This window comes from Heptranchias perlo, chromosome 44 (assembly GCF_035084215.1).
Source record: "Heptranchias perlo isolate sHepPer1 chromosome 44, sHepPer1.hap1, whole genome shotgun sequence".
NCBI classification, from domain to species: domain Eukaryota; kingdom Metazoa; phylum Chordata; class Chondrichthyes; order Hexanchiformes; family Hexanchidae; genus Heptranchias; species Heptranchias perlo.
The window spans coordinates 708,667-736,223 of record NC_090368.1 but is presented as its reverse complement, the minus strand read 5'-3'; the positions used below and the strand labels follow the sequence as shown (position 1 = coordinate 736,223).

At 53.7% G+C, this 27,557-nt stretch overlaps 1 protein-coding gene across 1 annotated transcript; it reads left to right on the top strand.

The window, feature by feature from the left end:
- Positions 1-1,375: 1,375 nt before the first annotated feature.
- On the top strand, positions 1,376-27,211 carry LOC137306550 (pleckstrin homology domain-containing family O member 1-like). The gene is made up of 6 exons (XM_067975826.1): positions 1,376-1,891; positions 3,323-3,469; positions 18,121-18,261; positions 21,606-21,710; positions 22,533-22,634; positions 24,963-27,211. The coding sequence occupies exons 1-6, from the start codon at positions 1,862-1,864 to the stop codon at positions 25,674-25,676; spliced, it is 1,239 nt and encodes a 412-aa protein (XP_067831927.1). The 5' UTR covers positions 1,376-1,861; the 3' UTR covers positions 25,677-27,211.
- The last annotated feature ends 346 nt before the right edge of the window (positions 27,212-27,557 follow it).

Sequence of the window (27,557 nt, the reverse complement as noted above, 5' to 3'; positions counted from 1 at the left end):
TTCACAAATGGAAACAGAGAAATGGACCCACAATCACGGTGAATGGACCCACAGTCACGGTGAATGGACCCACAGTCACGGTGAATGGACCCACAGTCACGGTGAATGGACCCACAGTCACGGTGAATGGACCCACAGTCACGGTGGGAATGGACCCACAGTCACGGTGGGAATGGTGGGTTTTAGTAAAGGAGAGAGTGCTGGAGAGATGGAGAAGTGGATGGGTTCGGGGTAGAGTTCCAGATAGAGGGGCCAATGCGGCTAAAGGCTCCGTCACCAATGGTGGGCTGAAGAGAGGGGACACACACAACAGGGCATGGTGAGACGACCGAAGGGTTTGTTGGAATGCTCAGAGACACACCCCTGGTTGTAGAAGATGGCATTTCCAGTGTAAGTGTTTTCTGTATTAGTGGTGGTTTGATGTTCTGGGTTCCGTACTTGGAAAGAACTGGATTGAGACTGTGCTGAGCTCATTTCATGTACGAGCCGCTGTCCAGCTGGCTGGGACTGCACTCGCTGGTTCGAGCCGCTGTCCAGCTGGCTGGGACTGCACTCGCTGGTTCGAGCCGCTGTCCAGCTGGCTGGGACTGCCCTCGCTGGTTCGAGCCGCTGTCCAGCTGGCTGGGACTGCACTCGCTGGTTCGAGCCGCTGTCCAGCTGGCTGGGACTGCACTCGCTGGTTCGAGCCGCTGTCCAGCTGGCTGGGACTGCACTCGCTGGTTCCATTCTCATCACTCCAGTCGTATCCAGAGAATCTCCTGCAATGGCTTTTCTTCCCGCTCCCGCACCATTACCTCTGGAGTCCCCCAAGGATCTATCCTTGGCCCCTCCTATTTCTCATCCACAGGCTGCCCCTCGGCGACATCGTCCGAAAACACGTTCCACGTGTACGCTGATGACACCCGGCTCTACCTCACCACCACCACCACTCCCGACCCCTCCACTGCCTCTCATTTGTCAGGTTGCTTGTCCGATACCCAGCCACCGATTCCATCCCCCTCCCTGGCCACCGTCACAGGCTGAACCAGACTGTTCACAACCTCGGCATTTTATTTAACCCTGAGATGAGCTTCTGACCCCATATCGTCTCCATCACCAAGACCGCCTTCTGCCACCTCTGTAACATCGCCCGTCTCCACCTCTGCCTCAGCTCATCTGCTGCTGAAACCCTCATCCTTGCCTTTTGTTACCTCCAGACTCGACTAGTCCAATGTTCTCCTGGCCGGCCTCCCAGATTCCACTTTGTTTTACATCTATAATAATTTGTTTTTGTATAACAGATAAGAATATTTAGCAGCCTCCCTGAGACAGGCAGTGAGCTCACAGCCCGCAATGGGTTAACAAGAACTTCCTCTGAGAGCAGCAGAAATCCGGCCCCCACTCAGTGGTTTTTATAAGATGAGTTAGAGGCAGAGAGAGAGCGAGGCAGCAATAAAATACCGCCGTCCAGCCATTCAGACTGACATCGGACGGATGTGACCCTGAGACAGGGAGAGACAGATAGAAGTGGAGACAGAGGGAAATAGAGAGAGAGAAATAGAGACACAGAGAAATAAAGGCAGAGAGAGAAATATATATAAATAGAAATAGAGATAGAGAGAATAGAGACAGAAAAAGAGATGAATAGAGCTGGAAAGGCAGAGAAATAGAGGCAGAGGGAACCAGCGAAGGATAGAGACAGGAGCAGAGAGAGGGGAATAGAGAGAACTGGAGATAAACAGAGAGAGAGATCTAGAAACAGCGGGAGGGAGGGAGAGAACCCGAGGCAGAGGGGGAGAGGAGGCTTCAGAGGGAAACACAGACCCCGGCCCCTGATCCACCTCCAGCCGCCGGAGCCCGCAGCCGGCGGTCGGGCTGGGGGATGATGAAGAAGACGCTGCCCAGCAAGAGGGTGAGTTTGTGTTGTGTACACGGGGTGGGAGCCGGGGGCCGGGATCCAGTGTCTGGGGTCCGGGATCCAGTGTCTGGGGTCCGGGATCCAATGTCTGGGGTCCGGGATCCAATGTCTGGGGTCCGGGATCCAGTGTCTGGGGTCCGGGATTCAATGTCTGGGGTCCGGGATCCTGTGTCTGGGGTCCGGGATGTTGTGTCTGGGGTCCGGGATCCAGTGTCTGGGGTCCGGGATCCTGTGTCTGGGGTCCGGGATGTTGTGTCTGGGGTCCGGGATGTTGTGTCTGGGGTCTGGGGTCCGGGATCCAGTGTCTGGGGTCCGGGATTCAATGTCTGGGGTCCGGGATCCTGTGTCTGGGGTCCGGGATTCAATGTCTGGGGTCCGGGATCCTGTGTCTGGGGTCCGGGATGTTGTGTCTGGGGTCCGGGATCCAGTGTCTGGGGTCCGGGATCCTGTGTCTGGGGTCCGGGATGTTGTGTCTGGGGTCCGGGATGTTGTGTCTGGGGTCTGGGGTCCGGGATCCAGTGTCTGGGGTCCGGGATTCAATGTCTGGGGTCCGGGATCCAGTGTCTGGGGTCCGGGATTCAATGTCTGGGGTCCGGGATCCTGTGTCTGGGGTCCGGGATGTTGTGTCTAGGTCCGGGATCCTGTGTCTAGGGCTTGGGATCCAGTGTCAGGGGTCTGGGATCCGGGATCCTGTGTCTGGGATCCAGTGTCCGGAATCTAGTGTCCGGATCCTGTGTCTGGGGTGCGGGATCCTGTGTCTGGGGTCCGGGTTCCTGTATCTGGGGTCCGGGATCCTGTGTCTGGGATCCAGTGTCTGGGGTCCGGGATCCTGTGTCTGGGGTCCGGGATCCTGTGTCCGGGTCTGGGATCCAGTGTCTGGGGTCCGGGATCCCGTGTCCGGGTCTGGGATCCAGTGTCTGGGGTCCGGGATCCTGTGTCCGGGTCCGGGATCCAGTGTCTGGTATCCAGTGTCTGGGGTCCGGGATCCGGGATCCAGTGTCTGGGGTCCGGGGTCTGGGATCCAGTGTCTGGGGTCCGGGATCCAGTGTCTGGGGTCCGGGGTCTGGGATCCAGTGTCTGGGGTCCGGGATCCAGTGTCTGGGGTCCGGGGTCTGGGATCCAGTGTCTGGGGTCCGGGGTCCGGGATCCAGTGTCTGGGGTCCGGGGTCTGGGGTCCGGGGTCATCTTGCTCTCGCTCTGACCCGTTTTATTTTCATGAACCAGTCCCGGTTCACCGGACCCGGAGAAAAAATGGGAAATTTTGAGAGATCAAATCCGGCAATTTTTTAAATAATGAAAGTAATTAAACCCGGGGTCTGAACAGCAAAAACCAAACATTTCCGAACCCCGCTCCCCAGCTCTATTCCCATTTAATTCACTGATATTTTTCTGTTCCTTAATATTGCTGATTTATTTATTATTCAGGGGACACAGGAAGCGGGTCAGCCGACCTCCCAGCCCGAGAAATGTGGCTGGATTCGCAAGTACTGCGGGAGAGGAATATTCCGGGAAATCTGGAAAAACCGCTACGTGATCTTAAAGACGGATCAGTTGTACATCTCGGAGAAAGAGGTAGGAGTCCTGAGACACAGAGAGAGAGGACCTGAGACACAGAGAGAGAGAGAGAGAGAGAGGACCTGAGACACAGAGAGAGAGAGAGAGGGGTCCTGAGACACACAGAGAGAGAGAGAGAGAGGGAGGGGTCCTGAGACACAGAGAGAGAGAGAGAGAGAGGGGTCCTGAGACACACAGAGAGAGAGAGAGAGGGGTCCTGAGACACACAGAGAGAGAGAGTGAGGGGTCCTGAGACACAGAGAGAGAGGACCTGAGACACAGAGAGAGAGAGAGAGAGAGAGAGGGGTCCTGAGACACACAGAGAGAGAGAGAGGGGTCCTGAGACACAGAGAGAGAGAGAGGGGTCCTGAGACACAGAGAGAGAGAGAGAGAGAGAGGGGTCCTGAGACACAGAGAGAGAGAGAGAGGGGTCCTGAGACACAGAGAGAGAGAGAGAGAGGGGTCCTGAGACACACAGAGAGAGAGAGAGAGAGAGGGGGGTCCTGAGACACAGAGAGAGAGAGAGGGGTCCTGAGACACAGAGAGAGAGAGAGAGGGGCCTGAGACAGAGAGAGAGAGAGAGAGAGGGGTCCTGAGACACAGAGAGAGAGAGAGGGGTCCTGAGACACAGAGAGAGAGAGAGAGAGGGGTCCTGAGACACAGAGAGAGAGAGAGAGAGGGGCCTGAGACAGAGAGAGAGAGAGAGAGAGAGGGGTCCTGAGACACAGAGAGAGAGGACCTGAGACACAGAGAGAGAGAGAGAGAGAGGGGTCCTGAGACACAGAGAGAGAGGACCTGAGACAGAGAGAGAGAGAGAGAGGGGTCCTGAGACACAGAGAGAGAGAGAGAGAGAGAGGGGTCCTGAGACACAGAGAGAGAGAGAGAGAGAGAGAGGGGTCCTGAGACACAGAGAGAGAGAGAGAGAGGGGTCCTGAGACACAGAGAGAGAGAGAGAGGGGCCTGAGACAGAGAGAGAAAGAGAGAGGGGTCCTGAGACACAGAGAGAGAGAGAGAGGGGGGCCTGAGACAGAGAGAGAGAGAGAGAGAGAGAGGGGTCCAGAGAGAGGGGTCCTGAGACACAGAGAGAGAGAGAGAGGGGTCCTGAGACACAGAGAGAGAGAGAGAGGGGTCCTGAGACACAGAGAGAGGAGTCCTGAGACACAGAGAGAGAGAGAGAGAGAGAGAGGGGTCCTGACACACAGAGAGAGAGAGAGAGAGAGGGGTCCTGAGACACAGAGAGAGGGGTCCTGAGACACAGAGAGAGAGAGAGAGAGAGGGGTCCTGAGACACAGAGAGAGAGAGAGAGGGGTCCTGAGACACAGAGAGAGAGAGAGAGAGAGAGGCCTGAGACAGAGAGAGAGAGAGAGAGAGAGAGAGAGGGGTCCTGAGACAGAGAGAGAGAGAGAGAGGCCTGAGACACAGAGAGAGAGGGGTCCTGAGACACAGAGAGAGAGAGAGAGAGAGGGGCCTGAGACAGAGAGAGAGAGAGAGAGAGGGGTCCTGAGACACACAGAGAGAGAGAGGGAGGCCTGAGACACAGAGAGGGGCCTGAGACACAGAGAGAGGGGCCTGAGACACAGAGAGAGGGGCCTGAGACACAGAGAGAGGGGCCTGAGACACAGAGAGAGGGGCCTGAGACACAGAGAGAGGGGCCTGAGACACAGAGAGAGGGGCCTGAGACACAGAGAGAGGGGCCTGAGACACAGAGAGAGGGGCCTGAGACACAGAGAGAGGGGCCTGAGACACAGAGAGAGGGGCCTGAGACACAGAGAGAGGGGCCTGAGACACAGAGAGAGGGGCCTGAGACACAGAGAGAGGGGCCTGAGACACAGAGAGAGGGGCCTGAGACACAGAGAGAGGGGCCTGAGACACAGAGAGAGGGGCCTGAGACACAGAGAGAGGGGCCTGAGACACAGAGAGAGGGGCCTGAGACACAGAGAGAGGGGCCTGAGACACAGAGAGAGGGGCCTGAGACACAGAGAGAGGGGCCTGAGACACAGAGAGAGGGGCCTGAGACACAGAGAGAGCGAGAGAGGGGCCTGAGACACAGAGAGGGGCCTGAGACACAGAGAGGGGCCTGAGACACAGAGAGAGGGGCCTGAGACACAGAGAGAGAGGGGCCTGAGACACAGAGAGAGAGGGGCCTGAGACAGAGAGAGAGAGAGGAGTCCTGAGACACAGAGAGAGGTCCTGAGACACAGAGAGAGAGAGAGAGAGGGGGGTCCTGAGACACAGAGAGAGAGAGAGAGAGAGGGGTCCTGAGACACACAGAGAGAGAGAGAGAGGGGGGTCCTGAGACACACAGAGAGAGAGAGTGAGGGGTCCTGAGACACAGAGAGAGAGGACCTGAGACACAGAGAGAGAGAGAGAGAGGGGTCCTGAGACACACAGAGAGAGAGAGAGAGGGGTCCTGAGACACAGAGAGAGAGAGAGAGAGAGGGGTCCTGAGACACAGAGAGAGAGAGAGAGAGAGGGGTCCTGAGACACACAGAGAGAGAGAGAGAGGGGTCCTGAGACACACAGAGAGAGAGAGTGAGGGGTCCTGAGACACAGAGAGAGAGGACCTGAGACACAGAGAGAGAGAGAGAGAGAGGGGTCCTGAGACACACAGAGAGAGAGAGAGGGGTCCTGAGACACAGAGAGAGAGAGAGGGGTCCTGAGACACAGAGAGAGAGAGAGAGAGAGAGGGGTCCTGAGACACAGAGAGAGAGAGAGAGGGGTCCTGAGACACAGAGAGAGAGAGAGAGAGGGGTCCTGAGACACACAGAGAGAGAGAGAGAGAGAGGGGTCCTGAGACACACAGAGAGAGAGAGAGAGAGGGGGGTCCTGAGACACAGAGAGAGAGAGAGGGGTCCTGAGACACAGAGAGAGAGAGAGAGGGGCCTGAGACAGAGAGAGAGAGAGAGAGAGGGGTCCTGAGACACAGAGAGAGAGAGAGGGGTCCTGAGACACAGAGAGAGAGAGAGAGAGGGGTCCTGAGACACAGAGAGAGAGAGAGAGAGGGGCCTGAGACAGAGAGAGAGAGAGAGAGAGAGGGGTCCTGAGACACAGAGAGAGAGGACCTGAGACACAGAGAGAGAGAGAGAGAGAGGGGTCCTGAGACACAGAGAGAGAGGACCTGAGACACAGAGAGAGAGAGAGAGAGGGGTCCTGAGACACAGAGAGAGAGAGAGAGAGGGGTCCTGAGACACAGAGAGAGAGAGAGAGAGAGAGGGGTCCTGAGACACAGAGAGAGAGAGAGAGAGGGGTCCTGAGACACAGAGAGAGAGAGAGAGGGGCCTGAGACAGAGAGAGAAAGAGAGAGGGGTCCTGAGACACAGAGAGAGAGAGAGAGGGGGGCCTGAGACAGAGAGAGAGAGAGAGAGAGAGAGAGAGGGGTCCAGAGAGAGGGGTCCTGAGACACAGAGAGAGAGAGAGAGGGGTCCTGAGACACAGAGAGAGAGAGAGAGGGGTCCTGAGACACAGAGAGAGGAGTCCTGAGACACAGAGAGAGAGAGAGAGAGAGAGAGAGGGGTCCTGAGACACAGAGAGAGAGAGAGAGAGAGGGGTCCTGAGACACAGAGAGAGGGGTCCTGAGACACAGAGAGAGAGAGAGAGAGAGGGGTCCTGAGACACAGAGAGAGAGAGAGAGGGGTCCTGAGACACAGAGAGAGAGAGAGAGAGAGAGGCCTGAGACAGAGAGAGAGAGAGAGAGAGAGAGGGGTCCTGAGACAGAGAGAGAGAGAGAGAGGCCTGAGACACAGAGAGAGAGGGGTCCTGAGACACAGAGAGAGAGAGAGAGAGAGGGGCCTGAGACAGAGAGAGAGAGAGAGAGAGGGGTCCTGAGACACACAGAGAGAGAGAGGGAGGCCTGAGACACAGAGAGGGGCCTGAGACACAGAGAGAGGGGCCTGAGACACAGAGAGAGGGGCCTGAGACACAGAGAGAGGGGCCTGAGACACAGAGAGAGGGGCCTGAGACACAGAGAGAGGGGCCTGAGACACAGAGAGAGGGGCCTGAGACACAGAGAGAGGGGCCTGAGACACAGAGAGAGGGGCCTGAGACACAGAGAGAGGGGCCTGAGACACAGAGAGAGGGGCCTGAGACACAGAGAGAGGGGCCTGAGACACAGAGAGAGGGGCCTGAGACACAGAGAGAGGGGCCTGAGACACAGAGAGAGGGGCCTGAGACACAGAGAGAGGGGCCTGAGACACAGAGAGAGGGGCCTGAGACACAGAGAGAGGGGCCTGAGACACAGAGAGAGGGGCCTGAGACACAGAGAGAGGGGCCTGAGACACAGAGAGAGGGGCCTGAGACACAGAGAGAGGGGCCTGAGACACAGAGAGAGCGAGAGAGGGGCCTGAGACATAGAGAGGGGCCTGAGACACAGAGAGGGGCCTGAGACACAGAGAGAGGGGCCTGAGACACAGAGAGAGAGGGGCCTGAGACACAGAGAGAGAGGGGCCTGAGACACAGAGAGAGAGGGGCCTGAGACAGAGAGAGAGAGAGGAGTCCTGAGACACAGAGAGAGGTCCTGAGACACAGAGAGAGAGGAGGTCTGAGACACAGAGAGAGGTCCTGAGACACAGAGAGAGAGAGAGAGAGAGGGGTCCTGAGACACAGAGAGAGAGAGAGAGAGAGGGGTCCTGAGACACACAGAGAGAGAGAGAGAGGGGGGTCCTGAGACACACAGAGAGAGAGAGTGAGGGGTCCTGAGACACAGAGAGAGAGGACCTGAGACACAGAGAGAGAGAGAGAGAGGGGTCCTGAGACACACAGAGAGAGAGAGAGGGGTCCTGAGACACAGAGAGAGAGAGAGAGAGGGGTCCTGAGACACAGAGAGAGAGAGAGAGAGGGGTCCTGAGACACACAGAGAGAGAGAGAGGGGTCCTGAGACACAGAGAGAGAGAGAGAGAGGGGTCCTGAGACACACATAGAGAGAGAGAGAGAGGGGGGTCCTGAGACACAGAGAGAGAGAGAGGGGTCCTGAGACACAGAGAGAGAGAGAGAGGGGCCTGAGACAGAGAGAGAGAGAGAGAGGGGTCCTGAGACACAGAGAGAGAGAGAGGGGTCCTGAGACACAGAGAGAGAGAGAGAGGGGTCCTGAGACACAGAGAGAGAGAGAGAGAGGGGCCTGAGACAGAGAGAGAGAGAGAGAGAGAGAGAGAGGGGTCCTGAGACACAGAGAGAGAGGACCTGAGACACAGAGAGAGAGAGAGAGAGAGGGGTCCTGAGACACAGAGAGAGAGGACCTGAGACACAGAGAGAGAGAGAGAGAGGGGTCCTGAGACACAGAGAGAGAGAGAGAGAGGGGTCCTGAGACACAGAGAGAGAGAGAGAGAGAGGGGTCCTGAGACACAGAGAGAGAGAGAGGGGTCCTGAGACACAGAGAGAGAGAGAGAGAGAGGGGCCTGAGACAGAGAGAGAAAGAGAGAGGGGTCCTGAGACACAGAGAGAGAGAGAGAGGGGTCCTGAGACACAGAGAGAGAGAGAGAGGGGGGCCTGAGACAGAGAGAGAGAGAGAGAGAGAGAGGGGTCCAGAGAGAGGGGTCCTGAGACACAGAGAGAGAGAGAGAGGGGTCCTGAGACACAGAGAGAGAGAGAGAGGGGTCCTGAGACACAGAGAGAGGGGACCTGAGACACAGAGAGAGAGAGAGAGAGGGGTCCTGAGACACAGAGAGAGGAGTCCTGAGACACAGAGAGAGAGAGAGAGAGAGAGGGGTCCTGAGACACAGAGAGAGAGAGAGAGAGAGAGGGGTCCTGAGACACAGAGAGAGGGGTCCTGAGACACAGAGAGAGAGAGAGAGAGGGGTCCTGAGACACAGAGAGAGAGAGAGAGAGGGGTCCTGAGACACAGAGAGAGAGAGAGAGAGAGAGAGGCCTGAGACAGAGAGAGAGAGAGAGAGAGAGAGGGGTCCTGAGACAGAGAGAGAGAGAGAGAGGCCTGAGACACAGAGAGAGAGGGGTCCTGAGACACAGAGAGAGAGAGACAGAGAGGGGCCTGAGACAGAGAGAGAGAGAGAGAGAGAGAGGGGTCCTGAGACACACAGAGAGAGAGAGGGAGGCCTGAGACACAGAGAGGGGCCTGAGACACAGAGAGAGGGGCCTGAGACACAGAGAGAGGGGCCTGAGACACAGAGAGAGGGGCCTGAGACACAGAGAGAGGGGCCTGAGACACAGAGAGAGGGGCCTGAGACACAGAGAGAGGGGCCTGAGACACAGAGAGAGGGGCCTGAGACACAGAGAGAGGGGCCTGAGACACAGAGAGAGCGAGAGAGGGGCCTGAGACACAGAGAGAGGGGCCTGAGACACAGAGAGAGGGGCCTGAGACACAGAGAGAGGGGCCTGAGACACAGAGAGAGGGGCCTGAGACACAGAGAGAGGGGCCTGAGACACAGAGAGAGGGGCCTGAGACACAGAGAGAGAGAGGGGGGCCTGAGACACAGAGAGAGAGGGGCCTGAGACAGAGAGAGAGAGAGGAGTCCTGAGACACAGAGAGAGAGGAGGTCTGAGACACAGAGAGAGGTCCTGAGACACAGAGAGAGAGAGAGGGGTCCTGAGACAGAGAGAAAGGGGTCCTGAGACACAGAGAGAGAGAGAGAGGCCTGAGACACAGAGAGAGAGAGGGGCCTGAGACACAGAGAGAGAGGGGGGGTCCTGAGACACAGAGAGAGAGACCTGAGACACAAAGAGAGAGAGGGGCCTGAGACACAGAGAGAGAGAGAGAGAGAGAGAGAGGAGTCCTGAGACACAGAGAGAGAGGGGGACCTGAGACACACAGAGAGAGAGACCTGAGACACAGAGAGAGAGACCTGAGACACAGAGAGAGAGAGAGAAGGATCCTGAGACACAGAGAGAGGGACCTGAGACACACAGAGAGAGAGAAGGATCCTGAGACACACAGAGAGAGAGAAGGATCCTGAGACACAGAGAGAGGAGTCCTGAGACACAGAGAGAGAGAGAGAGTCCTGAGACACAGAGAGAGAGAGAGAGAGGGGTCCTGAGACACAGAGAGAGAGAGAGAGAGAGAGGAGACCTGAGACACAGAGAGAGAGGACCTGAGACACAGAGAGAGAGAGAGAGAGAGGGGTCCTGAGACACAGAGAGAGGGGTCCTGAGACACAGAGAGAGGGGCCTGAGACACAGAGAGAGAGGGGGGTCCTGAGACACAGAGAGAGAGAGAGAGAGAGAGAGAGGGCGGGGTCCTGAGACACAGAGAGAGAGAGAGAGAGGTCCTGAGACACAGAGAGAGAGACCTGAGACACAGAGAGAGAGAGAGAGAGAGAGGGGTCCTGAGACACAGAGAGAGAGAGGAGTCCTGAGACACAGAGAGAGGGGGGGGGACCTGAGACACAGAGAGAGAGAGAGAGAGGGACCTGAGACACAGAGAGAGAGAGAGAGAGAGGGGTCCTGAGACACAGAGAGAGAGAGGAGTCCTGAGACACAGAGAGAGGGGGGGGGACCTGAGACACAGAGAGAGAGAGAGAGAGGGACCTGAGACACAGAGAGAGAGAGAGAGGGGTCCTGAGACACAGAGAGAGGAGTCCTGAGACAGAGAGAGAGAGAGGGGTCCAGAGACACAGAGAGAGGGGCCTGAGACACAGAGAGAGAGAGAGAGGGGTCCTGAGACACAGAGAGAGAGGGGTCCTGAGACACACAGAGAGAGGGGTCCTGAGACACAGAGAGAGGGGCCTGAGACACAGAGAGAGAGAGAGAGGGAGGGGTCCTGAGACACAGAGAGAGAGAGAGAGAAAGAGGGGTCCTGAGACACAGAGAGAGAGAGAGAGAGAAAGAGGAGTCCTGAGACACAGAGAGAGGGGGGCCTGAGACACAGAGAGAGAGAGGGGCCTGAGACACAGAGAGAGAGAGGGGCCTGAGACACAGAGAGGGGCCTGAGACACAGAGAGAGAGGGGCCTGAGACACAGAGAGAGAGGGGCCTGAGACACAGAGAGAGAGGGGCCTGAGACACAGAGAGAGAGGGGCCTGAGACAGAGGGAGAGAGGGGCCTGAGACAGAGAGAGAGAGGGGCCTGAGAATAGAGAGAGAGGGGCCTGAGTCACAGAGAAAGAGGGGCCTGAGTCACAGAGAAAGAGGGGCCTGAGTCACAGAGAAAGAGGGGCCTGAGACACAGAGAGAGAGGGGCCTGAGACACAGAGAGAGAGGGGCCTGAGACACAGAGAAAGAGGGGCCTGAGTCACAGAGAAAGAGGGGCCTGAGTCACAGAGAAAGAGGGGCCTGAGACACAGAGAGAGAGGGGCCTGAGACACAGAGAAAGAGGGGCCTGAGACACAGAGAAAGAGGGGCCTGAGACACAGAGAGAGGGGGCCTGAGACACAGAGAAAGAGGGGCCTGAGACACAGAGAGAGAGGGGCCTGAGACACAGAGAAAGAGGGGCCTGAGACACAGAGAGAGGGGGCCTGAGACACAGACAGAGGAGTCCTGAGGCACAGAGAGAGGGGGCCTGAGGCACAGAGAGAGGAGGCCTGAGGCACAGAGAGAGGGGGCCTGAGGCACAGAGAGAGGGGGCCTGAGGCACAGAGAGAGGGGGCCTGAGGCACAGAGAGAGGGGGCCTGAGGCACAGAGAGAGGGGGCCTGAGGCACAGAGAGAGAGAGGGGGCCTGAGGCACAGAGAGAGAGAGGGGGCCTGAGGCACAGAGAGAGAGAGGGGGCCTGAGACACAGAGAGAGGGGGCCTGAGACACAGAGAGAGGGGGCCTGAGACACAGAGAGAGGGGCCTGAGACACAGAGAGAGGGGGCCTGAGACACAGAGAGAGGGGGCCTGAGACACAGAGAGAGGGGGCCTGAGACACAGAGAGAGGGGGCCTGAGACACAGAGAGAGGGGGCCTGAGACACAGAGAGAGGGGGCCTGAGACACAGAGAGAGGGGGCCTGAGACACAGAGAGAGGGGGCCTGAGACACAGAGAGAGGGGGCCTGAGACACAGAGAGAGGGGCCTGAGACACGGAGAGGTCCTTTGGAATTCTCTACCCTTGAGGGCTGTGGATGCTCAGTCATTGAGTATATTCAAGACTGAGATTGACAGATTTTTGGACACTAAGGGATATGGGGATCGGGCAGGAAAGTGGAGTTGAGGTCAAAGATCAGCCATGATCTTATAATGGCAGAGCAGGCTCGAGGGGCCGTATGGCCAACCTCTGCTCCTATTTCTTATGTTATTATGTGATGCTGAGCCCCACGGAGCAGGCAGGTCCCTAGTTTCATCCCTGGTCTCGGTGGGCGCTGCAATTGGTCTCAGTGCCCCAGGGTTAGTAAGGGCGGAGGGGGAAATCAGCCAGGGTGCGAGCTCCTGATCACTGTCCAGTGACGCCTCTCCGCCATGTGGCTGTGAAATCCCTCGCTGTCTGGATATTGGTGAGCCGACACGTGGCTTCAGGGAGGGAGGGGAATTTGGAAAGGAAGTTTTTCAAACTAGCTTGAGACATATAAGGGCTGATGTATCAGCCATGAGCGTCACTGTACCCAAGCACAGTCCTGTGATGACTGCTTACTTCCTGTTCAAGCTAATTTCAGAGGCAGTGTGATGTCTAATACTGTCTGATACTCAAATTATTACAAAGCCAGCCATCGGAAGCTGTGTTTATTGTCACTTGGTCCATCTCTCTCCCAAATCCCCCATCACTTGGTCCATCTCTCTCCCAAATCCCCCATCACTTGGTCCATCTCTCTCCCAAATCCCCCATCACTTGGCCTTTATTACAAGAGGATTTGAGTACAGGAATAAAGATGTCGTACTACAATTATATAGGGCCTTGGTGAGACCGCACCCGGAGTATTGTGTACAATTTTGGGCTCCTTACCAAAGAAAAGATATACTTGCCTCTCTCAAAATCCCCCATCACTTGGTCCATCTTCCTCCCAAATCCCCCATCACTTGGTCCATCTCTCCCCTAAATCCTTCATCACTTGGTCCATCTCTCTCCCAAATCCCCCATCACTTGGTCCATCTCTCCCCTAAATCCCCCATCACTTGGTCCATCTCTCCCCTAAATCCTTCATCTCTTGGTCCATCTCTCTCCCAAATCCCCCATCACTTGGTCCATCTCTCTCCCAAATCCCCCATCACTTGGTCCATCTCTCTCCCAAATCCCCCATCACTTGGTCCATCTCTCTCCCAAATCCCCCATCACTTGGTCCATCTCTCTCCCAAATCCCCCAACACTTGGTCCATCTCTCTCCCAAATCCCCCATCACTTGGTCCATCTCTCTCCCAAATCCCCCATCACTTGGTCCATCTCTCTCCTAAATCCCCCATCTCTTGGTCCATCTCTCTCCTAAATCCCCCATCACTTGGTCCATCTCTCTCCCAAATCCCCCATCACTTGGTCCATCTCTCTCCCAAATCCCCCATCACTTGGTCCATCTCTCTCCCAAATCCCCCAACACTTGGTCCATCTCTCTCCCAAATCCCCCATCACTTGGTCCATCTCTCTCCCAAATCCCCCATCACTTGGTCCATCTCTCTCCTAAATCCCCCATCTCTTGGTCCATCTCTCTCCTAAATCCCCCATCACTTGGTCCATCTCTCTTCCAAATCCTCCATCACTTCATCCTCTCTCCAAAATCCTTCATCTCTTGCTCCAAGTCTCTCCTAAATTCTCCATCGCTCAATCTGTCTCTCCTAATTCCCTCAATTAATTATGTTCTTGGAATGTTTTGGGATTTCCCAGAGTCCAATCCCTGCTGATCTTTCACAGCTGGGTTAAATGGGATGATGACGGGATAGAAACTGAAGAAAAGCTTTTGTTTATCGAGAAACTCAAGTGAAGGACCAAGAGTGATAAGAACAGGAAAGAAGAGCAGGCAAAAAGTAGTGATTAGGTGATGCCAACTCTGGGTTAGTATTGGTGAGGTGAGGCCAGGCTTGGATTTTAACAGGCTGTAGATTGTAGGAGGAAGCAGAGACTATGGGAGATCACTAGCTCCACAGGTTTGAGATCGTGGGAAGGAATGAGTTGGAGTGGGAGATGGTGCAATGAGTCTTGACTTCAACACAGTAAGGATGCAGTAGGAGGAAGTGTGTGTAGCCTGGAGTATTTTCAGCTTAGAAGGAACGAGAGGGGAAATATTAGAGCAGCACTGACACAGTAATATCGATAATACAGATGAAAGGATGCAATTGAGAGTGGGGTAGATTACCCATCAGACACGTAAATTGATGATGTGACTCTGCAAAGGCTTTGGATCCTGTTGGTTTGACTTTGTGCCATTACTTTGAAGTTCAATGCACGCAGCTGAGGGCATCCCTACAGCGTACTTTGTAACGTTAGTTAGGCCGCTTGCGATTGCAAACATCCCAAACCCTTTGCTGTGAAGGTGAGGCTCAGGGCAGCACCGGCAACCTCTGAAATCTTTACGTTAATGCTGATTATTTCAGCAACTGGTTATAAATGTTCAGCCCTTGAGATAAAATCCAGGTATGGAATAAATTCAGATGTGGGTTAAATCCAGGAGGGTTAAGTCCAGATGTGGGATAAATCCAGGTGTGGGGTAAATCCAAGTGTGGGGTAAATCCAGATGTGAGATGAATCCAGATGTGGGTTAAGTCGAGGTGTGAGTGTTGGATGTCGATCTCCCTCTGTAATAAACATATTTTAATGTTGCCTATGGTCTCTCTTCCTCTCCCGAAGTTGCTGGCTCTTGGTGGGACACAGGTTCCAGCCTCGTTCCCATACCTCACCCAAGTGACCATTTTTCACTTATGAGCATCAGCATATTATTCACCTGTGAAAGCATCGCAGCCGATCCTGATCCAGCTTTTTCCAGCCAGAATCTTGTCTGATCTTTCACCTCCTTACCCAGGGACTCGAAGGCCAATTGTAGCCCCTACTGCTGCCCTGTGTGTGATGAGTTAGCTCAGCACAGACCAGGGATTGAAGCTGGCACCCTCTCGTCTGTATGAATCAGTATCACACTGAGTGATGCATTTACTGTGACATCAGGGTAGTCTCTGGGTATTTCTGTACAGCGCACATTGGCGTCTGGAAGTCAAGTGCAGGAGGGGAAAAGGAGTCAAGTGAGAGAAAAACAGTCTTACATCTTAATACTTCCTGTCTCACTGAGTGAAGACAGAGTAAGGACAGTATAGCTGAGGTTTCACTTCATCACCGCCTCTGTCTGTACAGGAAACCCACAAGATGCTGTGTATACAGATAAGTGCTGGGCTGTGACTCACTGATCCCACAGCACCACCACTGAAGACACACACACACAAAGTATGCACAGAAACACACGCAATCACAAACACACACACACACAGTATCACAGAAACACACGGAATCACAAACACACACACACACAGTATCACAGAAACACACGGAATCACAAACACACACACACACAGTATCACAGAAACACACGGAATCACAAACACACACACAGAGTATCACAGAAACACACGCAATCACAAACACACACACACACACACATAGAGTATCACAGAAACACACGCAATCACAAACACACACACACACAGTATCACAGAAACACACGCAATCACAAACACACACACACAGAGTATCACAGAAACACACGCAATCACAAACACACACACACACAGTATCACAGAAACACACGCAATCACAAACACACACACATAGAGTATCACAGAAACACACGGAATCACACACACACACAGGGTATCACAGAAACACACGCAATCACTAACACACACACACACAGAGTATCACAGAAACACACGCAATCACTAACACACACACACATAGAGTATCACAGAAACACACGCAATCACAAACACACACACATAGAGTATCACAGAAACACACGGAATCACACACACACACAGGGTATCACAGAAACACACGCAATCACTAACACACACACACACAGAGTATCACAGAAACACACGCAATCACTAACACACACACACATAGAGTATCACAGAAACACACGCAATCACAAACACCTAGAGTATCACAGAAACACACACACACAATCACAGAAACACACGCAATCACAAACACACACACACAGAGTATCACAGAAACACACGCAATCACAAACACACACACACAGAGTATCACAGAAACACACGCAATCACAAACACACACACACAGAGTATCACAGAAACACACGCAATCACAAACACACACACATAGAGTATCACAGAAACACACGGAATCACACACACACACACACACAGAGTATCACAGAAACACACGCAATCACAAACAGCTAGAGTATCACAGAAACACACGCAATCACTAACACACACACAGTATCACAGAAACACACGGAGTCACAAACACACAGACACAGAGTATCACAGAAACATACGCAATCACTAACACACAGAGTATCACAGAAACACACGCAATCACAAACACACACACATAGAGTATCACAGAAACACACGCAATCTCTAACACACACACTATCACAGAAACACACGGAATCACAAACACACACACACAGAGTATCACAGAAACACACGCAATCACAAACACACACGCACAGTATGTACAGAAACACACGCAATCACAAACACACACACATAGAGTATCAAAGAAACACACGCAATCACAAACACACACACACAGTATGTACAGAAACACACGCAATCACTAACACACACACACAGAGTATCACAGAAACACACGCAACCACAAACACACACACATAGAGTATCAAAGAAACACATGCAATCACAAACACACACACACAGTATGTACAGAAACACACGCAATCACTAACACACACACACACAGTATCACAGAAACACACGCAATCACAAACACACACACATAGAGTATCAAAGAAACACACGCAATCACTAACACACACACAGAGTATCACAGAAACACACGCAATCACAAACACACACACAGAGTATCACAGAAACACACGCAATCACTAACACACACACATAGAGTATCACAGAAACACACGCAAACACTAACACACACACAGAGTATCACAGAAACACACGCAATCACTAACACACACACATAGAGTATCACAGAAACACACGCAAACACTAACACACACACACAGAGTATCACAGAAACACACGCAAACACTAACACAGTCAGACACACGCACACATAGTCTGTGCACAGACAAGCACACAAACTCCATCAGTTCAAATAAAAATAGACAACTGTGAAAAATTAGGCGAGATGGAAATGAGGTAAAAATGACTCATTATTTATTTTTGAAAGGCAGATTGCGACAGTTGCTCTTTGATAGGGTTTCACTCCAGGGTTGAGAGGCTGTGTTTAAAAAGTGTGTACGGGTGACATTCTGTAACCCACACACTTACAAACCGTGATTCGCCAGCTAATTATAACTGCAGTGCAGAGACAGAGCCACACAGTTACAGCTCCACGGTCTCCCATCATCCTGCACCTGCTCTGACCTTGGGCCATTCACCCTCACTCCAGATTCAGCCTTTAACCTTCCATTCACTGCCTTCGATTGTGGTCACTTCTCTAAAGTACAAAGAATATTTTACTTGTAAACAGCCGCATTGGGGAAAGGTGATTTAGTTCCAGTCAGCTTAATTTCCACCCGGAGGAGGGGCTGAACTTTAACCCTGATTGACCTTTCTGAAGGCTGAGGTGATTAAGGGCAGTGAACTTGCTTCAGGCTGGATCAGCCGACCCCTGACCCCTGGTCCTTCGACTCATCCTGACTGTTCCCATTCACAGGTGAAAGACGAGAAGAAGGTTCCGGATAAGTTCGACCTGATGGACTATGAGAAATGCGAGGAACTGCGCAAATCGAAGAGCAGGAGCAAGAAGAACCACAGCAAGTTCACGCTGGTGCGCAACAGACAGCCCGGTAACACGGTGAGCCTTTCTTTGTTTACCACCATCTGACCGCAGCTTGGGATCCCCTTTTACCAACAGAAGCAAACCCACTTAGCAGGTTCACCCATCATCAGGATTATTGGAAAGCTCCGTTTCCATCAGCCAGCCCCTTGTTCCTTATCCCTCTGGCAGGAGCATGGTTTCCCATCGAGGCCTCTGGCAGGAGCATGGTTTCCCCATTAGGCCTCTGGCAAGAGCATGGTTTCCCCATTAGGCCTCTGGCAGGAGCATGGTTTCCAGTCTCGACCTCTGGCAGGAGCATGGTTTCCCCATTAGGCCTCTGGCAGGAGCATGGTTTCCCATCGAGGCCTCTGGCAGGAGCATGGTTTCCCATCGAGGCCTCTGGCAGGAGCATGGTTTCCAGTCTCGACCTCTGGCAGGAGCATCGTTTCCCATCGAGGCCTCTGGCAGGAGCATGGTTTCCCATCGAGGCCTCTGGCAGGAGCATGGTTTCCCATCGAGGCCTCTGGCAGGAGCATGGTTTCCCCATTAGGCCTCTGGCAGGAGCGTGGTTTCCCATCGAGGCCTCTGGCAGGAGCATGGTTTCCCATCGAGGCCTCTGGCAGGAGCATGGTTTCCAGTCTCGACCTCTGGCAGGAGCATGGTTTCCAGTCTAGGCCTCTGGCAGGAGCATGGTTTCCCATTGAGGCCTCTGGCAGGAGCGTGGTTTCCTGTCTAGGCCTCTGGCAGGAGCATGGTTTCCCCACTAGGCCTCTGGCAGGAGCATGGTTTCCCCACTAGGCCTCTGGCAGGAGCATGGTTTCCCATCGAGGCCTCTGGCAGGAGCATGGTTTCCAGTCTAGGCCTCTGGCAGGAGCATGGTTTCCCCACTTGGCCTCTGGCAGGTGCATGGTTTCCCATCGAGGCCTCTGGCAGGAGCATGGTTTCCCATCGAGGCCTCTGGCAGGAGCATGGTTTCCCATCGAGGCCTCTGGCAGGAGCATGGTTTCCAGTCTCGACCTCTGGCAGGAGCATGGTTTCCCCACTAGGCCTCTGGCAGGAGCGTGGTTTCCCCACTAGGCCTCTGGCAGGAGCATGGTTTCCCATCGAGGTCTCTGGCAGGTTCATGGTTTCCCATCGAGGCCTCTGGCAGGAGCACGGTTTCCCATCGAGGCCTCTGGCAGGAGCATGGTTTCCCATCGAGGCCTCTGGCAGGTTCATGGTTTCCCATCGAGGCCTCTGGCAGGAGCACGGTTTCCCATCGAGGCCTCTGGCAGGAGCATGGTTTCCCATCGAGGCCTCTGGCAGGAGCATGGTTTCCCATCGAGGCCTCTGGCAGGAGCATGGTTTCCTGTCTAGGCCTCTGGCAGGAGCATGGTTTCCCATCGAGGCCTCTGGCAGGTTCATGGTTTCCCATCGAGGCCTCTGGCAGGAGCATGGTTTCCCATCGAGGCCTCTGGCAGGAGCATGGTTTCCCCACTAGGCCTCTGGCAGGAGCACGGTTTCCCATCGAGGCCTCTGGCAGGAGCATGGTTTCCAGTCTCGACCTCTGGCAGGAGCATGGTTTCCCCACTAGGCCTCTGGCAGGAGCATGGTTTCCCATCGAGGCCTCTGGCAGGAGCATGGTTTCCAGTCTAGGCCTCTGGCAGGAGCATGGTTTCCCATCGAGGCCTCTGGCAGGAGCATGGTTTCCAGTCTAGGCCTCTGGCAGGAGCATGGTTTCCAGTCTAGGCCTCTGGCAGGAGCATGGTTTCCAGTCTAGGCCTCTGGCAGGAGCATGGTTTCCCATCGAGGCCTCTGGTAGGAGCATGGTTTCCAGTCTAGGCCTCTGGCAGGAGCATGGTTTCCCATCGAGGCCTCTGGCAGGAGCATGGTTTCCAGTCTAGGCCTCTGGCAGGTTCATGGTTTCCCATCGAGGCCTCTGGCAGGAGCATCGTTTCCCATCGAGGCCTCTGGCAGGAGCATCGTTTCCCATCGAGGCCTCTGGTAGGAGCATCGTTTCCCATCGAGGCCTCTGGCAGGTTCATGGTTTCCCATCGAGGCCTGTGGTAGGAGCATGGTTTCCCATCGAGGCCTGTGGTAGGAGCGTGGTTTCCCATCGAGGCCTGTGGTAGGAGCGTGGTTTCCCATCGAGGCCTCTGGCAGGAGCATGGTTTCCTGTCTAGGCCTCTGGCAGGAGCATGGTTTCCCCACTAGGCCTCTGGCAGGAGCATGGTTTCCAGTCTAGGCCTCTGGCAGGAGCATCGTTTCCCATCGAGGCCTCTGGCAGGAGCATGGTTTCCCCACTAGGCCTCTGGCAGGAGCATGGTTTCCCATCGAGGCCTCTGGCAGGAGCATGGTTTCCCATCGAGGCCTCTGGCAGGAGCATGGTTTCCCATCGAGGCCTCTGGCAGGAGCATGGTTTCCCCTCGAGGCCTCTGGCAGGAGCGTGGTTTCCCATCGAGGCCTCTGGCAGGAGCATGGTTTCCCCTCGAGGCCTCTGGCAGGAGCACGGTTTCCCATCGAGGCCTCTGGCAGGAGCGTGATTTCCCATCGAGGCCTCTGGCAGGAGCATGGTTTCCCCTCGAGGCCTCTGGCAGGTGGTGCCAGGTGCTAACATGTGACTCATCTCAACCCTCACCTACGATTTTCTTTACTGGCGCTCGCCCGCCTGCTGGAAAGTGCAGCATCCTCGGCTCGACAAGGCTTGGAGCCTGCATCCTATTGGGCTCTGTATCTCCCGAGTGTTACTGTATGAAGGCATATTCCCTTCCGCCGCGGTTCAGCGGGCAGCACTCTCGCCTCTGAGTCAGGTCGTGGGTTCAAGCCCAACTCCAGAAACCTGAGCACAAAATCCAGGCTGACACGCCCAGTGCCAGTACTGAGGGAGCGCTGCACCGTCGGAGGCACCGTCTTTTGGATGAGAGATTAAACTGAGACCCCTGTCTGCCCTCTCAGGTGGATGTAAAAGATCCCATAGCCACTATTGGAAGAAGAGCTGGGGAGTTCTCTCCGGGTGTCCAAGGCTAATATTTATCTCTCAACCAACATCACTAAAACAGATTATCTGGTCATTATCTCATTGCTGTCTGTGGGAGCTTGCTGTGTGAAAATTGGCTGCCATGTTTCCTACATTACAACAGTGACTACCGTTCAAAAAGTACTTCATTGGCTGTGAAGCTTTGGGTTGTCCTGAGGCGGTGAAACCATGCTCCCACCAGAGGCCTATACAGGACCTTTCACAACCTCAGGACGTCCCAAAGTACCTGCTGTCAGTGGGCAGCAGTCACCCCTCTGTTAGGATAACTGCAGTGCTCCAAGTTCGGTGTCTATTTCAGTTCCGTGTTATTATAGCCCCCCACCTCCCCATCACTCACTCACTGGCCTTGTTTATCTCCCTCCAGGCACCAAACCTGATCTTCCTTGCAGTGAGTCCTGAAGAAAAGGAGTCATGGATTAACGTGCTGAGCAGCGCGCTCAGCCGGGCAAAGAACCGTGTCCTTGATGAGGTAACAGTTCGCATCATCGGTTTATAGATGGGGGCTGCACCAGGAATTCAGCACAAAGTCAAAATTGTACAGTAGGAACAGTGTAGAGGGAGCTTTACTCTGTATCTAACCCGTGCGGTACCTGCCCTGGGAGTGTTTGATGGGACAGTGCACAGGTTCACTCTGTATCTAACCCGTGGTAATGACCTTCTTCTCAAACCCATGGCAGTGATTGTTTTTAACTAGTGAGTGGCTGGTTCGATCACTTCAGAGGGCAATGGGTCAACTGTGTAGTATGGGACTGAAGTCACAGGTACACCAAACAGTGTCAGGTGACATAATCCTTTCCCCGAAGGTGATGAGTGAATCAGTTGGGTTTTTACAACAATCTGGTTGCTTTCAGGGTCATTTTTTGCTGGTGGCAACTCACAAACTACCAGATATACTGAACTCAATTGGAATTCACAATCTGTGAGTTTCTCGTCCAGTACCATAAATGCTGTACTACCATAGCTGAATTAATGAGCTTATCGGAAACATCACTAAACTTTCTTTAATACTGAGGACAGACCAGAGATGCCGCCAGGGACCTTCCTAGTGTGTGTGTGGTTCAGTCGTTGTGTGGGGGACGTAGCCCCGGGGCCTTTATCGTACAGGGTAAACCCTTGGGGCTACACCCCATACACAGGGACTGAGACACACACACTGGGAAGGTCCCAGATGCCATCTCTGGTCTGTGCTCGGTTTGCAGATCTCGTGTGCCTCCAGGAGAGCTCTCTCATGTGGTTAGGTGTGCGCTGTCACTGAGTGTGGAACCCACCCCTGTCATGTGTTTAATTACAGGTCACCGTTGATGAGGAAAGTTTTCTTGCCCACCCGACTCGAGACCGAGCGAAAATCCAGCACTCCCGCCGGCCGCCCACTCGCGGGCATCTGATGGCAGTGGTGAGTGGGTTCACCGTTCTTCATTGATTCAGTTTTAGTAGGGGGCCCAGGGGGACGGGCGCAGACCAGGGTTGTCGGGGTGCATACAGGACGATTTCGGGGTGAATTCAGGCAACCTTAGGATGGTCAGGGCAACATTGGATGCAGTCAGGACAATGTCAGATACCTCTCCCCTGGGGTCCCTCCTCTGGGACCTCTCCCCTGGGACCCCTCCTCTGGGACCCTCCCTCCCCTCCCAGTACCGCTGTGATTGAAGAACCCTTTCTCTTTGTACGTGCTGCCGTTGCTTCTCCTGCCTGCAGTGCAGCCACATAAGGATCATGACATCACTGCATGCTGATTACACTCTGTATCTATTACCTTTCATGTGATCTGATTTCATGGCAGTCCTGCCGGGAACTCTGATGTGATCAGTGGAGGGAGCCTATAGCGGGCTATGGAAGCCTTTCTCTGTGACCGTTGAGGGCTTTTCTCAAGAAGGAATTAACCCAAGGCCGAACTCCAATAATCCGAGCGAGCCCGTGACACCTGGTGTCCAGTCTGTAATGCTGCTTTCCAGGATCTCAAGATCTGATTTAATCTCAGACGCAGATAAATTTGCTTCCTCATAATGATCATTCTTGGGGCAAGAGGCAACCCTGTCCCACCCTCAGAAAGCAAGTCACCCTCAACCCGCTCGAGTGGCTGAATCAGCTCCCGACTTCCAGCCTTCTTTCCAGAAACTGTGGGAGAGATTGGAAACGGGGGCAAACGGAAAGTAACAGGACAAGTGAGAACTGAATCCTGGAGCTGCCCCGTGGCTCAGTCGGTAGAGGCATCGAGCAGGAAGACCTCAGCTTTCATCCCTGCTCTGTGCTGAGTTAGCTGATCTCAGGTGGGTGACACCTGGGGCATTACAATCAGCCTCAGGGCCCCTGGGGAGGTAGAAACATGGAAACATAGAAAATAGGAGCCAGAGTCGGCCATTTGACCCTTCGGGCCTGCTCCGCCATTCAAAACGATCATGGCTGATTGTCTAACTCAGTACCCTGTTCCCGCTTTTTCCCCATATCCCTTGATCCCTTTAGCATTAAGAAATATATAGATCTCCTTCTTGAATACATCTAATGATTTGGCCTCCACTGCCTTCTGTGGTAGAGAATTCCACAGGTTCACCACCCACTGAGTGAAGAAATTTCTCCTCATCTCGGTCCTAAATGGCATACCCCGTATCCTGAGACTGTGACCCTGGTTCTGGACTCCCCATCCATCGGGAACATCCTCCCTGCATCTAGTCGGTCTAGTCCTGTTAGAATTTTATATGTTTTGATGAGATCACCTCTCATGCTTCTAAACTCTAGTGAATATTGGCCTAGTCAACCCAATCTCTCCTCACACGTCAGTCCTGCCATCCCAGGAATCAGTCTGGTAAACCTTCGTTGCACTCCCTCCATGGCAAGGACATCCTTCCCCAGATAAGGAGACCAAAACTGCACACAATACTCCAGATGTGGTCTCACCAAGACCCTGCAGTAAGACATCCCTGCTCCTGTACTCAAATCCTCTTGCAATGAAGGCCAACATACCATTCGCCTTCCTAACTGCTTGCTGCACCTGAATGCTCGCTTTCAGCGACTGGTGTACAAGGACACCCAGGTCTCATTGCACTTCCCCTTTTCCCAATCTATCACCATTCAGATAATCTGCCTTTCTGTTTTTACAACCAAAGTGGATAACCTCACATTTATCCACGTTATACTGCATCTGCCATGTTCTTGCCCACTCACCCAACTTGTCTAAATTACATTGGAGCCTCTTTGCATCCTCCTCACAGCTCACATTCCACCCCAGCTTTGTGTCGTCTGTAGAGGGAAGATCAGCCGGAGTCCCTGCCCCCCATCACTTTCCAGCGACCCCTGATGGAAGATCCAGGTCAACATTTAGGAAGAGTGAAAAGGTTATTGAAGGAGAGGGGGATAAAGGGATAATGAGATCAGGGCGGGCTCAGGAGATTAGGATTACTGCTCGTGTTGAGGATACATACCAACATGGACTAGTTGGGCCAAACGGCCAGTTCCCATGTGGTAATTCCTACATGTGTGGACTTTGGGGGAAGGCAGGTCAGGGTTCGGCTGTGATGCCCTCTGTGGTTGAATAGCCCATCATTACTCATTATCCGGGCACCCGGTGAGGTGCTGGAGGGAAACCCGCATCTCAGCAGGAGTCAGCACTTATGCCAACTCCGGGGGAGGGGCGGGGTGGAGAAAATTAGAAAAACAATTGAATTTGAGGCCTGAGTAAGACTTGTTCTAAATATTAAGTGTTTAAGTGTTTCTCTGGTGTCCTCAGGCATCTACCTCAACATCTGACGGCATGCTGACCCTCGACCTGATCCAGGAGGAGGATGGTGGGACTTGCGGAGAGAGTTTCTGCATGGATCTGGACAGATGCACCAACCAGCTTGGTGCTGCCCACGAAGCCTCCGCCAAAACCTCGGAGAAGGGAGATACTGCCATGGAGAAGGAGCGCTCCTCCCGGAAGAGCAGCCTACGGAAGAAAGGGGACAGCCGGCAGAGGGAATCGGCCGCCTCTCTGGATCGGGAGGGGACCTGCTCGCCAGAGATCTCAAAGAAGCTGCCCTTTGCAGAGCTGAACAAGTGCGCGTCGGAGGAAATCCTGTCTCGCGCGGGGTCCGCGCACAGGTCCGTGTTACGGAAAGGCTTCGAGGCCCAGTTTGGCAGCATGCAGCAGGAGCAGCTGGGGCGGGTAAGGGAACTCATTGCACTGAAACTGGAGAGAACTCAGCAGCTGTTGCTGGAAGCCGGCGGCCACGAGGGGAAGAAGAGGCAGAACAGAGATCTTTCAGGGAAATCAGACGCCCAGAGCGCTCTCCACGAGACAGAGAGGTTACTCGGCGAGGCACTGTCAAACTGGAGCCAAGCCAAGCAGGTTCTAGAGGAGATAAAGGAACTGAGGGACCTGTGCAAACAGTTAGATCGAGTGCAGACTGAGCCTCCACCAACGTCGGGCAGCCAACCTCCGTACAGGAGAAGTATGATGTGAACCTTACTGATATATAACCTTGTGTCTTGGTGTTCCTCCTCCTCTTGTCCGTACAGAACTGCTTTAGCGAAGACCAGCAGGGGTCACTCTGCTTCACCGTGAGCTGAACTTTGGGTTGACCCCCGGCATTCTTCTGGCTGCGAGACGGGTGAGCCTCCGAGATCCACGCTCGCGTCACCCTGTCTGAAAGGGAGGAGCCCACCAGCCTGGTTTGAGGACATGGGTGTCTGTGGTGTGTCACAGGGGCCCACACGCGTGTTTCAATGCAGCGTTTGTGTTACAAACGGAAGTAAACTGCACAATGCGACAAATTCAGCTGTTTCTTTGGAGTGGGGGGAGCCCGTCAGCAGCTGCTGTAAGGGTGGCTCTGCCCAGAAAATTCCCCAAACAGAAAGACTCTCTCCTGCGTTGTGTGTGTGTCAATAATCCCTCCAGCACCCTGGGATAGTCCACCTGGTTCCAGGGTTCCCATGCACCCAGTTTTTAAAAGAGTTATCTGGAAATGTGTTAAAATGGAAACCGGACGTCAATGAGATTCTAAAGATGGTCGTTGCTCCCTGATGTGGAAAATGTTCATTTAGTTATCAAGGTTTTCAATCAATTTTAATCAGCAGCCAATCAATCCTTCGAACTCCAGCCCTGTCCCCACTCCTCTCCCTCCCCCACCCACCCTCCTAGTCCCACCTACCTCCACCTAACCCCTTCTGGCCCTCTGTCCTGCCCCTTGGCCCCTATCCTGTCCCCAACCCAACCTTTGCGCCTAGCTTGTCCCACCCTTCCTTCGCCCCTAGCTTGTCCCTGCCTACCTTTGTATTTGGCAGCAAGTGGGTTTTGTGCTGGTTTCTGTTGTCCCTTGTGAGGATCTCCTACAGGAGCTGTGTCCCCTCCAGGATGGAAACCACAAGGGGGAATGGATGGGCCTGACCATTGGGTGTCAACCAAGTGTCAAAATCTTAACCGGGCTGGGGGGGGTGAGGGAACGGTTGAAAAGAACTTGTTATCATATTCTGAGCTCCGTAAAGGGGAGGGGGGAGTAATCGATTAACCGACTGTGTGTCAGTGTAAATTATGACTCCAGATCCTCTTGGAGGAGGGGCTTGTATTCATCTAATCATAAGCTGGGTGTATCACTCCCTCAGTGTCAGAGTTTGTGTGGCCCGAATGTTTTATCTGATGCTTCTAACCCGCTCAGTGTTTTTAAGGTGCTATTAAGTCCCTGTCAGCTCTGTTACTGCCCAACTGTTTGTTCAAGCACAGCCTTATATTAGCCTAAAGGAACAGACTGCAGCCTCTGTCACAATCACAACCTTCCTGTTTGTTCCAAGGCTGCCGTGACTTTCTGTGACCTGCAGAACAATGCGGAGAAAACAGACTTTAACTCGGGGCAGAAAGAAGTGACGGACTAATAACTTTCTATTTTTCCACGATTTGTATCTGGGTCTCCCGTCCCCCAGACCCTGAACCATCTTTACTTCCGTTGTTTTTTTTTTGAAGCTGTGATTTTAATACAATTAAATTAAAATGAGTAATTCTAAGTCTGTATCTAGTTTCAGTTTCATGCCCAGCGTCTGGACCACCTATAATATATTCTAAAAATTTTTTGTCTGCATACACTTCCTCATTATAGGTTCTTATATCCACAATTATAATGAGAAGTGTTTGTGGAAAACTGTTGGGCTGTAATTACATCCTCCCACCAGTGGGGGTGCTGCAGCGCCACCATTGGCAGGAGAGTGCAATTACAGCCAGACATATTTACATAGGCACTTTCCATTATAAACGGGACATAGGAATTTATCATGGTAATCTAAAAATACATGACTAAACTGGGAACTGAATTACGTCTGTGCGCCCTGGGCCAATTATTCCCCGCCCTCTAAC